At 33.1% G+C, this 14,382-nt stretch overlaps 1 protein-coding gene across 1 annotated transcript; it reads left to right on the top strand.

Annotated features, from left to right (window-relative positions):
* Positions 1-14,072: 14,072 nt before the first annotated feature.
* On the top strand, positions 14,073-14,270 carry K441DRAFT_544184 (uncharacterized protein; the record flags this gene model as incomplete). Its single annotated transcript, XM_067642759.1, has 1 exon — positions 14,073-14,270. A coding segment is annotated over one exon (198 nt), but the record flags the coding sequence as incomplete, so codon positions are not given.
* Positions 14,271-14,382: the final 112 nt, after the last annotated feature.

Raw genomic sequence — 14,382 nt, 5'->3', positions numbered from 1 at the left:
AAGATTAGGTTATCCGCTTTCCTAGGTTTATTTAGCCTACCCTACGCTATTTTATATGCGTTTTAACCAAGGCTATTACCTAGCCTTAGCCGCCCAAATCTTTAGTTGTGCTGTAGAAGAGTATAAGATAATAAAATATTATTTTATCTACTCTGTCAACACCTTTAAATCCTTCTATACTTACTAGAGTATCTTCTTTATCCTAAAATATAGCTCTAGATTATCCTTCTCCTACCTTTTACTATTTAGAAATACTACTTTTCGGAGCCTATTAACCTAGGGGACTAATAACTAATAGTACGGCGTAAAGTACTCCTCCGCTATTTTAATAAAATCACCTTTATAAGCTACCTCTCCTTTTTTTAACTTAGCTAGCTCTTTAGTGTCTATATAATTCTACTTCTCAAACCTTAGAATAGGCTTGCGCTCCTTATTTAGACCCTTGTAATAAATATACATCTAGAAAAGCACTTAGAAGAACGACTCTAAATTATGCCTAAAGGAGTGTTTCTTGCCTAGAAGCACTCCTATAGCTATAAAAGCTCTTATGCTAGTCTTACCCTATGCTCCTAAAGGTCCTTCTCGCTTCTCTTTAATCGCGAGATTAAGATTAATTAAGAATAACTTCTAGGAGGGATTATCGTCTTCCTCGTTTATTAAGAGGTTGCCTATTAAAATATCACGTTAGAGGATGCCAGCCTACGTATATAAAGACTTATATCCTTTAATGCCACCCTCTAGTGCAGCAAGCATTGCAGCTAGAGAGCTTGCCTTATAAAGAGCCTTTCTATAGTCGTAAGTAATAACGCGTTAATACACCCAATTCTATATAATAGGGCGCTTAATTAGAGAGCTTAAACACGGGCGCTTATTGGGCGGTAACAGGGCGTTAGTATAGCTAGACGACCTCTTTTTACTAGTGCTTTAGCCTTTCTTTACACTACCTTGTACTCTAGCTACGCTTAGAGGTACCATTAAGCTTTTAGGCTTATAGTTTATCGCTTTAGTAATATTTAGCCCCTTATAGATATTAAAGATGTTATTATCTTGTCCACCTATATAAATAGTCCTATAGTGATAGTACCTGGCTACGTTAATTACTCCTTTCTCTACTACCTTATGTAGCAGTTCGCCTTCTTCCTTACGCTTTGGGTACTACTACAAGTCTTTAATAACAAGAAGTATCTTAGAGGTATTACCCTTACAGTGCGCTTTCTAGTAAGTTGTCGCCTAACCGGTAATATAGGGTGCCCGCTTTATAAGTTTATTAAGGATAAGACGCTCGGTCTAATTGTTGCGCACGACCTTAATATATTGTTTGCCGTCTAATATTAAAATAGTTAAGTTAAACCTAAGCTGCTCTTTATTTATTAAGAGAAACCCTAATATTACTAAGGTAAATTATAGTCCGTCTTTATTAATATCAAATAGTGATAATATAATGCCTCCTACCCGGTTATATTCCTATAGCCGCATAATAGATCTATAGAGGGTAAAACCTAGGACAAAGCGACGATTGTCCTAAGCGGCGAAGACTTCCCTTATATATTTCCCTAAAGCAAACTATGCCTATAAGGCTATATTAGTATTTAGATTACTCTTTAGCTCTCCTAGCATAAGTATATATAACTAATAGCATTGAAAGCTTTCGCTAGCTATTAGATTATCTACAAAACTAATATCTAGCTTTCGCTTCGCCGTAGACCCTTATAAGGGCTGCTTAGTACAGTGCCAAGACATTAGTCTGTGCACACACGAATTCTCACCAAAATCGACACGACTTTGAACAATCGCACAACGCCGCAGCAATCAAATGCAGCCAAATCAGTATGAGATTATTTAATTACAGTTAATACTTTGTCTGCCAGCCACGTGCTTTTTTTACTGCTTCCAGCCTTCGGTCCATACTGTCGATTAACCGTCGCATAAGGCCTTGATCGATAGCCAACCACGCCTCTTTACACGCCTCAATTAAACGCTCTAAATCCTCCTTACTTTGTCCCATCTGTTCAAGCTCTGGATGAAGCTTAAGAATCTTCCTTTTTAGTGCCAGCCAAAGGTGCTCAATTGGGTTAAGATCGGGTGAGTATGGAGGGAAATCTAGGGTCCAAACGCCGTGCGTTTCCAACCACTTCTTCACAAGATTCGACATATGGATTGGAGCATTATCCATTTGGTAGATATCCAAAGGCTCATAGATTGGCATGAGACCTTCTTCTAAGGCCCAAATATAGCTTCGGGCGCTATAGCCTTCCTTCCGCGCTAAAACGTCCCTTTCCATAGCAATCAACTCCGAACGGCCATCGTACCAAAAAGCTGCGTAGATCATCTGCGTAAGATCCTTTCCGTTGGACACCTCTGTAATAAAGTCGTGATTCCACTTTTGTAGAGACGTTCTAAAGACCCAGACGGGCTTCTTTCCTGAGCCTCGTTCGTATGAACATTCATCAGAAAACTTAACACGTCTCCAAGGGAAACCCTTGTACTTTCGAGCCCAGAGATACCTCAATCGAGCTACCGCTGGCGTCAGCTTTGGTCTCTTCTTGGCGAGCCACTTCGTAATATGGTGTTTTTTAAATAGACGTTGCAAAGTTCTATGCTCAACGGTAACCCCTGCAGCCTGACATTTAAGAGCTGCATAGTCGATTCGAGGATTCCTGCGTACAATTCGAAGAAGTAGACGTTTCTGGCGTCGAGTAAGCTTTTCGGGCTGTCCGGGTCTGGGTAGAGATTTGAGCGTATGGTGGTTATTCCATCGATCGATTGTATTGTAAATAACGCGACGACTGACGCGATATTTCGCCGCGATTTTAGTCTTCTCCTCCCCTGCCTCTACTGCACTAAGGATTCCAGCTCTTTGTACATCTGAAAGCTCTGCCCCAGGCCTTCGATTTCCACTAATTTCCGTACCAAACGAGCGTTGCATTGTAATGTTGTAAATGATTGAATTTGGTGACAATATTGCGATCGTGTGGTGTTGGTTCGCGTGTGCACAGACTAATGTCTTGGCACTGTATATACGATAAGCTTTTATTATATCTTTAGGGCGGACCCATACTCCTCTGCAAAGCCTAAAAATAATTTAATTAAGTTATTAAACCACTCTAGGACATTATCTTGCTCTACGCTTTTAGGCCAGTTACGCCAGCCGCCCTTATTAACGTATAGTGGATTATCCCCTTCCTTACATTTCTTAAAAATAGCGGCGCTTACCTTTTTAAGACCTTCTACTTTCCTAAATAATGCTTTATATAAGCCAGGAATCCCCACATAAAGAGGGCCTAGCTCCTCCTTTAAAACATTATCTGCGTATTTTCTATATTCGGACGAGTTAACAAAGCTGCTTATGTTATATAGATATAGGGTTTAAATATAGAATAGTAGCGGTCGGGGGGGAGGCGTGGACTCTATAATAGTAGCGTATACCTTTTCCCAAATAACTTCGTTAGATTTAATCCGAAGGATCACATTTAGAAGAGGCAGGAACCGTTTAATATCGAAGTTATCGGAATTAACTACTAAATTAAGTCTTAATAGATTACTAAGGAGGTTTTTATTGCCGCTGTTGGATAGTAATAAATAAGAAGTAGGAAGGCTCTATAGAGTAAGTATTAGATTAAGTAAAATATCCTTTAGTCCTATAGGCGTTAGATAAAAACTTATAATAGGTCTATTAATAGTTACCTTTATTACCTATCTGGTATAATAAGTCTAAAGAGCTAGGGATGCCTAGATTCTAATAAGTTAAGTTAAATAAATCGCGAAAGTCATTCAGCCCTTCCCTAATAGGCTTCGTTTTTAATCTAAAGAGATTCGCTATTACGGGCGGGCGCGCTAAGAGCTACGTTAGGAGGGCTAACGTAGTAGGCAGGTAGGTAGGCGAGAGGGGATTAAAGAGACCAGCATATAAGGATGGTATAATAGCAGAGAAGTAAATAAGTATAGGGAGGTCAAATATATATCGGGCGCGTCTTAAAATAAGGAAATAGCGAGAGAGAAAAGCGTAAGGGAGGAAGTAAGGTACGAGCGGAACGTGAGGAGGATTTAAAGGTTAGGCGTAGAAAAGTTAAGCCAATCTAACATGGCTCAGACTAAGGCTTCGCGGGGCTTAGTTAAATACTAAGCCACAATAACCTAAAGTATAGGAACATCGTTTGCAGTCCTAGTTATATAGGTTAAAAATACAGTGCGTATATAGGGTTCCGGTATTATTAGAAAGTTATAGGCAGCATTTATTAGTAATTATGGTTATTAGCTTTTAGTTTGTTTTATAACGCGTATATATAACAGAGCCTTATAGCAGGAACTGCGGTGGACTTGTTAATAGGCTAGGTATATAGGTATTATAAGTAAGTTAACAATATAATAATAACTGGTAGAGTGGTTACCTAATAGATTAACTCTAATTGTATTCTAAGAATTACTATAAGGAAGGAACTATTTAGGTAGGGACTAAGGGTCCTTAAATATATAACCGTACTCCTATAAAATCCTCCTTATATATAATATATATGTTATACGTATTATATATAGGCGTATACCGCGTATAATGTATATACTGCGTATAATATTATATAACTCGCTTACTATTCCTTATTATATAGTTCTATGGGTTTTATCCTAGACCGTGCCTATATTAACTAACTAGCTTCTTCTAACTCTTCTCTAAATAGTCGTAACATTGTACTTAAAGCGTTTGTAATACTATCTCCCTCCTCTTTATCTTTGTCCTTAAAGATACCTAGCATCTCTAAGTTATTTACTAGAGGTATAATATCCGTCTAATTAATTTGGTTAATATCGTTACTTATAATACCTAAAGCCTCTTCTTCCTTATAAGCGCAACATTATGCCCATACTGTTGCTGCAATACTATCGCTTAGTAAGATTATACTATCTCTATATTCTTATTGTTTAAAGGTAGGGTTAGTATATGTTATAATGGCGAGTCCATTGTCTTAATAACCCTCTTTTTACTCGGAGTGCACTAAAGTAAACGTTTAATTGTCCTGCGATATTTGCTTTACTTCTAACGCTAAGTATACACGTCCTATAACTCTTAATAGTCTTTAAGTTCCCTAAGTAATTTATTATAGGGTCTTATGTTTAATTTACTACTATAAAGCTTAATAATAAACTGTCTATTGCCTTAGCGGAACTTTATCGTTTATATAACGCTAAAAAGGAGGCTGCTAATGCTTAACAACGGGCTCTTAATTCTCGTCTTACTACGTCTACTTAGTTAATTTGTCTTAAGAAAGTTTATAAAAAGGTTTATTTTAAGAAGTGGAAACTTATAGAATAAGGTTTACAGGAACTTAGTAATAAAAGAACAGATTTTCCTCTAACAGAGAAGGAAACAACTTTAAGTAGTTTGGCAGTCGCTCTTCCTAGGTCCCCCTTAGGTAACTTATTCTTTAGCGATTCCCCTTTATTAATATTACCTAACCTTTTTTCTTCTAATACTTTTATACCTTTTCTATAGAATTCTTTAGGTTCTCTAGTAGCTCCTAGGTAGTCTTATTATAGCCTATCTACTTTACTTTATACTATATTTTATCATCTATATCCTTATAACTAACGATCTTTAAAACTTACTATTTATCCTCTTCTTGTCCTCTATATATGTCTGCTTTATAAACCGGTAGCTTAATATTTCTGTATACTAGCTTAAGTATTATAATATACTATATAGGGTAGATCTTTATCCTAGCTAGTAAATTTAACTTAAATATAACCAATAAAATTCTTTATATAATTTTAAAAGGTCCTAGTCTAATATAGTCTAACTTCTTACTTAGTTATTAACTCTTAAAATTTTTATATAGTAGCTATACTTTATCTCCCTCCTTAAGATCTAGTCCCTTAGATCTCTTACATTATAGTACTTTTTATTCTTTGCTGTATTACCTTAGCTATTTCTATAAGGTTTGCATAAAGATTTATTAAACTCTTTATTCTTTACTACTTATCTTCTTTACTTAACGTAGCGATAATAAGGTCCTTAGCTTATATCCGTAATTCGCCTTAAATAGTAACGTNCCTATTCCTTNNTATAGTGTTATATTATATATAAACTATATAACTAGTAATAGCGATACCTAATTATTCTATATATAATTAATATAATGCCTTAGATACTATTCTAGTATCTAATTTAATCTTTCTATTTAACCGTCTGTCTATAGATAATATACAGTAGAAGTTACTACTTAAACTCCTTACTCTGCTAAAAACACTTCCTAGAATACTACTATAAATCTTAGATCTCTATCCGATATAATCTTGCGTAGTGCTCTATATCTTATAAATACTTCTTTAATATAGATTCTAGCGATATCTTTTACTAATATTTTTTCTAAATATACTATAAAGTATCCCTACTTTATAAGCTTATCTACTATTACTAAAATTATATTATAATCTTATCTGGTAATAGGATTTCTTAACTTTAGTAACTTAATAATAAAGTCCTATAATATAACCTCCTATAGTCTCTCTAGTATTTTAATAGGTTATAGCTTTCCGTATAGCTTATACCTTATTAATTTATTCCTTTAGCAATCTAAATATTCTTTTATAACTTACCTAGCTAGTCCCTAAATTCTATTAATAATATACTCCTTTTAAAGTCTTAATACTAAGCCTATAGCTCCGTTATATCCTTAAGTTAGTCCTTTATAAAATAACTTAACAAACTCCTTTATAATAGCTCTTAGTATATACGTTGCTTTTTAATTTTTGTACTACTCTAAGTCTAAATCCTTTTTTTATATATTTAGGATCTTTTATATCTAATTACTCTCTAGTAATTTATAGATCTTCTCTTCTTATATTACTATAATCTTTAAATAATTATACCTAATTAATCTATCTATATCCCTTCGCAATAAAGCCCCTAATGGCTTTTTATTATTTTATAGTTTAGCTTTTCTACTTAGAGTATCTGCTTGTGTATTCTCTATACCCTTAGTATATTAAATTTTAAAATAGTATTTTATAAGCATCTCTGCCTATCTAACCTGTCTATAATTAAGTTCTTTTATTATTAGGAACCCCGTTAGGTTTTTATAATCTATCTTAACTATAAATAGTTTCTTTATACCTTATAAGAATAATCTCTATTTTTTTAATGCTATAATTATACCTAATAACTCCTTATTATAGATGTTATAGTTTAGTTCTGGTAGTGTTATCTTCTAACTATAGTATACTACTAGGTGCCATCTATCTTTATATTTTTATAAAAAGTATACTCCTAGTGTATAGTCTGATGCATTTATTTTAACTATTATCTCTAACTATAGCTAATAGATTTTAAGAACTAGCTCCTAGGTAAACAACTATTTAACTTTCTTAAATAGTTCCTTTTATTCCTTTCCCTATACCTATAGTTCTTTCTTCTTTATTAATCTTATAAATGGCTTAATATCCTTTAACTATTAAGCTATAAACCTTCTATAGTAGTTATAGAACCCTAGAAATAACCTTAACTATATTATATTTTCTAGTTCTTACTAATTTACTATAGCCTTAATCTTCTTTAAATCTATACTAAGTTAGCCTAGTTTAATAATAAATCTAACAAAATCTGTCTTCCTAGTAAAGAATTTGTATTTCTTAATTACTACTAGTATCTATTCTTCTTATAGTCTCTTTAAGACCTATTTAATATGTTCTCTATATTCTTTCTTATTTATTAAGTAGATAATATTATTATTAAGGTATGCCATAATAAATTTATTTAAGTGTTCTCTTAATATATTATTAATACACTTCTAAAATATTACTAGTATATTTATAAGCCCAAATTATATAACTAGTAGTTTATATAGTTCTTCCTTTAACCTAAAGGCTACCTTCTATTTATCGCCTTCCTTAATTCTAATCTAATAGTACGCCTATTTTAGATTTATCTTTATAAAGATTTACGCGTTACTAATCCTATCTTAGATTTCGCTAATTAAGGGTAAAGGATACCTATTCTTTCTAATAATGCTATTTAACTGTCTATAGTTAATACATAGCCTAAGTTTTCTATTCTTCTTTAGTATGAATAGTACTAGATATCCCGTTAATAACTGTAATAGTCTAATATATTCCTTTTAAAGATTTTCCTAAACAAACTCCTTAAGTGCCTATAACTCTTTTTCTATTAACTTATAAGTTGGGTAGAACCTTAGACTTATTCCTAGTTTTAACTCTATCTTATAGTCCTATACTATATAATCTAACAGCTTTTTACTTTTTAGTAACTATAGCTTCTTACTATACTTATAGTATCTTTTTAGTATATAACTTAATCCTTAATTAGTCTCCTTATATATCGCTCCGACTTAGTACTATACTAACTTAGTTTATTATTATATCTTATATTATTATATATTTTTAATATTAACCTAACCTATAACCTAATTAATCTTTGGATTATATTTCTATAATTAAGGCATTCCTAATACTGCCTTATTATTCCCTAATAGTAATATATTAAAAGATATCTTAACTTATCTCCCTTTAATGGTTATCTAAATTAGTCCTATTTTAAGATTAATAATACCTCCTCTATAGGCTATTAGATCTCCTAAAATTATTACTAATAAATAAGGGTGCTCTTTTTGCCTATATAGTAGCCCTATCCTTTTAACTGCTACTAGTAAGATATAGTTTTATATCGCTCTACTATCTACTAATACTTTAAACTATTAATCTTACTAATTAACTCTTAAATTTAGGTGTTGTTCTTAAATTTCTTTAAGGGTCTAAGGCTCTACTACTAGCTCCCTTTAGTTTTATGGGCCTCTACTTTTCCTAACTATTAGCTACTTAATCCTTATACACTTAACTTATTCTTTAGCTAATGCTTAGTCCACTTTTTGTCTTTAATGTATTATAGATAGGTATTCTCTAAATATTCCCACTATTATTATCTATCTAGGTATTCTTCCGTAAGGAATCTTTTTAGTTAAAGTATTAAGTCTTCTAACTCCTAAATTTCTACTAGATGCTAGCTATATATATACTTAGCATTCCTATACTATTGCTTATCTAGCGCCCAATATATCCTTATAGGGTATTTCTAGTTTTTCTCTTTTAGATTTTTGTGTATTTTATATATATCGTCTACGCATGCAATCTATAATAGCGTATAGTATGCCGCGTGCTTTAGGTTAACTCTTAACTTATCTTTGTCCTTAAGTTTAAACCTTTATCGCGTTAATCTAAACGTTACGACTTTATTTATAGGTACTAAGATGCGTCTCTCGCTTCTCTAGTCCTTTAATTATTTCTTTAAATTCTTTAATGTTATAATTAAGGCTCCCTTAATATAATTTATCGCTTTTTCCGTAATTAGGTGGTTTTAGATAAGATCCTATTTTTAGAGTTATAACTTAGGCTAATATTAAGAGAGATATCCTATATTTATTCTTAACATTCCCACCTTATTAATATAAAATTTAGAGTTAACCCGCACCCTAGTTACCCATAAAAACGCTAGAGACTTTAACACCTTAACTTTAATTCTTTATAGAGGACTAAGCGAGTTATAGGGCGGCTAACTTATCGCTGCCAAGTATATAAAGATAGAGGACTTTACTATAAGCAAGTTCTTAACTTTAATTTAATGTACATACAAACGATAATAAGATACTCTTAATATAAAAGCAACTAGATAGAAAAATAATGCCGAGCTAAAGAAATCCTAATTGGCGCCTTAATTCTTAACGCCAGAAAACAAGAATGTAATTGCGAAAATCTTTTCTTATAAGAAATTTCTTATTTCTTTAGCTTCTTGGAGGCTCTATCTATGGTGTAATCCACCTTTCTTTTACGTGTCCCTCTTCTTAATAGATCTAAATGATTATCTAGCGCCTTTCCTAGTTGGTCTCTTTGCTTATATAGTTTACCCTTCCGAGCTATCTCTATTATAATATCTTTAAGCGGTTTATATATCCTAGTATAATAACAAAGGTGATATAGGTTCTTAGTATAGTATAATATAAGTTTCTTATGCGGTATACCCGTGGGTAAAACCTAGGTAGGATACTAGCATACTACTATAATAGGACTATATGTAGATATAACTAATCTATATCTAGGGTTTTGGAGACGCTTTAAGTCCTTTATTATATAGCAAGTTGGTAACCATAATAAGAGATACTTTAATTGTCCGTCTAAAATTATAGCATCAGAAATTGTTAACACTTTAGTTAGGGGAGATATATCTCTAAGGAAGTTTGTATAATTAGCTAAACTATTCTCTACTTAACTATTAGTATTACTAAAAAATATATAGGTGTTTTATAAATATACCTAGAGGTACTAGCAAACCTTTAATATGGTCCTCTTTTAGTTAAGGTAAGTCTATTTTAGCCTCGCCATAGCTCTCTATTAGCTTAGGTAAGACTATTTTAGTTTTACTACGGCCTTCTAGGCTCTTAAGGTAATTGGCGTATATTTCCATATCCTCTTATATATCACCCTCTGTATTATTGTTAATTTTATAAGAGTTAACCTTATTAGGTATTTAAGTAGGCATATAAGGTATCTATTTCTACATAGGGTTAGAAAGCTATAATTATTTCTTCTCCCTACTAGCAGATGCTATGTCTTTATTATTAATACGATTCTAGGATAATTTAAGGTTTTTAGCAAGTTAATAAACAAGTATATTATCTTCGGGGCGATAGCATATCGTGATGTTTTTATAAGTACTAATTAAGGACCTATAGGTTATATTAGTAACGTGTCTAAGCTTAGTTAAGGTAACATATATAATGTCTAGTATTCTTATAGGGATATTAAGGGATATATAGTCAAGAGGTCAAATTTAAAGGTAAGTCGAATTAATGGCATATAAAAACCAGGAGCACGACGTTTATATTCTATTTCTCTCCTAGGGCAGAGTTAGGACAGAAGGCAGAAGGGAAAGGCGGAGCATACTAGCCGCCCTTTTCCACTTTATATAGTGTCTGTGGTACAATATTTAGTGGCTATAATTACTCTTAGCTTACATATCGTTTGCGCCCGAGACTATAGGTGCCTAAAGTAATCTACAAGTAAGGCATTGTTGGGGGTAGCCATTAGCTAAGCTGCTGCTAAACTTAAATGGCTGACGATCCCTAACGGACGCTATATGCCTTAGTAGGGTTTAGAAGCGTTTGCATAAAGTTATAAACTAGAATCGGAAGTTAATAATGACCCCTAATAACGCCTCTCTTAGCAGGAATAGTATTATATAATCTACTTCTAACGCCTATCCTTTCTGGGGCAGGACACTGCCTAAGCAGTAGACTTATTCTAGCTAGTTAATCTTATATATTAACCCCCTATCTATAGTAAAGGAGCTATTAGTGCCTCTGGGGTAGTTTAATTACTATTCTAGCTAAGCCCTTTATAAGCGCTCCGCCTTATATGGGCGGTAATTAACTCCTATTAACCTGCCTTACGTTAGGGGAGATCTTTTACTTAAAGCGCTGAGCAGCCGGTACTTAGAGGTCTATAGGCTTATTCTATATCCTAACAACATTAACTACGATTTCTCCTTAAGTGGTATCCGTAACCCCAAGTACCTATAAGCGCAGCGTCCCTGAATTATTAGCTAGTAAGTAGGCGTTTATAGATAGAGAAACCGACTTCAGAGATAACGGCAACGTAGAGGCGTTAGCTGGTTAGGAAAGTAACTTTAGTAATAAGGATTAAGAATGGGACGCAGAGATATTATATAACGGAGAAAATGGTTTTAGCACTAAAGATTAAGAAATAGGGGCAAATAGTAATAAAGAGATATCGAGCGACGAGGCTATATGGGCGACGGTTGGATACGGTGGCCTTAGCTTTATAGTCTTAAATCTGTAAGTATAGGATATAAATATAAAGAAGATTTCTAATAAAAGCTAGTAAAAGGGTTAAAACTTTAGCCACTTTTCGTTTAGCCTATCGCGAAACAAAATAATATTTTACTATTTTTACTAGAGTCTTTACCCGCTTGACTTATAACGAGCTATAAAGCATTTGCAATAATCTATACTTTTACTTAAATGAATTTATTTACTACCTTAAAAGCAATAATAGAAGGAAAATCTATGCTAACGACCTAGGATTTTTTAAATTTCTTATAGACCTAGGACGCATGCTACCTTAGCAACTATTAGTCGTATTTAAGACTACGGTACTTATAGATTTATATCTTAAGGATATAAACATGTTTTTTATAGTGTTTTCTTTTTGTTTAAATTATTTCTCTACTTATAGTATATAGCGGTTGTTTATCTATTCCGGTATAGTAGGGAGAGGTAGTTAGGTTACGCAAGAGGAGTTGGACTTATGGCTACGCTTATAGGGCTGTTTATATAGGAACTTCTCCAAGTATATATAAGGGGTCTTTATATAGAAACTTCTTTAATATTTCTAGATCTGGGACTTATATATTTCTTTTTTTTATAGTTCTAGTATTTTCCTAACATTTACTTCCTATTCACATGCTAGGCGTTAATAGAGGGCGCTAGGTTAGATTACCCTACTTATATAATTACTTCGTTTAGAGAATATAAGATCTTATATGACTTATATAATAGTTTAGCGATTTGCTATTATTCTATAACTAAGCCTAAAGCCCTTCCCGCCTTATGCCTTTACGTTCGCCTATACTTATAACCCCCTCTCTACGCTCTTTTCTTCTAGCCTTGCTAAAATACCTAGTATAAATATACTTCTTTTATAATAAAGATAGAAAGGCTATATAGAAGTGGTCTTTTAAAACCTAATACTTAATTTCGTAAACTATATAAGCATAGCTAATCTTATAAGCTAGGTGATCGTACGGGTTGTATTAGCACATAGTTAAGGAAAAAGTGGAATGGTGTAATTGGTGGGCCGGTACGCAGGAATATAATACTATTTAACTTTGCTTAATATAGCTTAGAGGAGTGCAGAGCCTTAACCTAAGCCATAGGAACACGTTCTTTAACTAAGCCTCTATTATATAACTACTAACTACTTCTAGGCACTATGGCCGTATACCTTACCACTTACCCTTCTTAAAACTTTAGAAGTCATACTAGTCCTTAGTTAAGTAACTAATATTTAAAGCTTTAATTGACTAGCTAAATCCGTCGCAGATTAGACGGAGCTAATAATAACTTCTTAATGTATATATAGAGGCTCTAGAGCCACGTTTAATAAAGCAGAGTTCTTATTTTTAATTGTTCTGTTTAACACTAAATCACTCCCTTAAACATTGCTTAAGATATAGTCGAAACTAGAGAAACATGCCATCTAAGAGTATTCCGTTCGGCTTAGCGCAGCTTATAAATAGTAAGAAATATAACGACTTAAAACTTATATACTAGGGGCTAGAGTTTAAAGTCTATAGAGCAATTATATATACCCAATCTCCTATACTTATAGCTGCCTATAATGGAGGCTTTTAGGTAAAAGCTAACTAAATATCTAGTAGAATTGACCCTAACTAACTAACTAACGGGTAGGAGGCGGCGACTAACATTATAAATATCAACGAGTTCAATTCCGGCACCGTTAAGAAAATAATCTAATTTATATATAAGAGGGATTATAAGAATGGCAAGGAGGAGCAAGGATCTAATATTAATGACGCCGATGCCTTATTGCCATCTAAGCTAGATAATAGCGGTGGCGATGATAAAGACACAACGATACGGCCGACGACGGCCTATATCACACTTCGTCACGTCTATATTAATATAATTACCGATTACTACAATATACTATAGCTAAAAGAGCTTATAAATATAAAAATCCAATATATTCTAGGAACTAGCTAGTCCATAGACGGGTTTCCTGATATTATTAAGGATATCTTTAGCCTAATAGGCAACTTAGCATTATATAATATAACCACCTTAATAGCGGCCGAGCATATTAAAGAGCTTATTAAACTTAAGGACTTCGTAAAGCTAGACGTTATAAGCGATTTCGCTATTAGCATTATACAGACAGCGATTACCGCATCTAAGGATATAGAGGAAAATTTTATACTAAAACTTTAAGCTATTTAATCTCAGCTACAACAAATAGAATTACTGCTTTAATCCGCTAAGGCAAGGTATACCGCCGCTAAGCGCAAAAGCGAAAACATTAATAACTGTCTTAATACCCTCTATATAACTAGGACCTGTTATAATATTAGTTATAAACCCGAGTTTACATGTTATATTAAGGACAGTAGTTATTTATCCGACCCTAATTACCCTTATATACTTTGTTATAAAAGGTGCGAGTATTATATATAAGTAAAGATACATAGCTTAGGAGATCGGCTTAGGTAGGAAGTTATTATATAATACTTCTCTTCCTTTCTCCGTTTGGGTTAATCTAAGAAATTTAAATATATATCTTATCTAT

Source organism: Cenococcum geophilum (assembly GCF_001692895.1).
Source record: "Cenococcum geophilum 1.58 unplaced genomic scaffold K441scaffold_7, whole genome shotgun sequence".
In the NCBI taxonomy this organism is placed as follows: Eukaryota; Fungi; Ascomycota; class Dothideomycetes; order Gloniales; family Gloniaceae; genus Cenococcum; species Cenococcum geophilum.
Note: the sequence above shows the minus strand (reverse complement) of the source record. Positions and strands in the feature narration are given on the sequence as shown.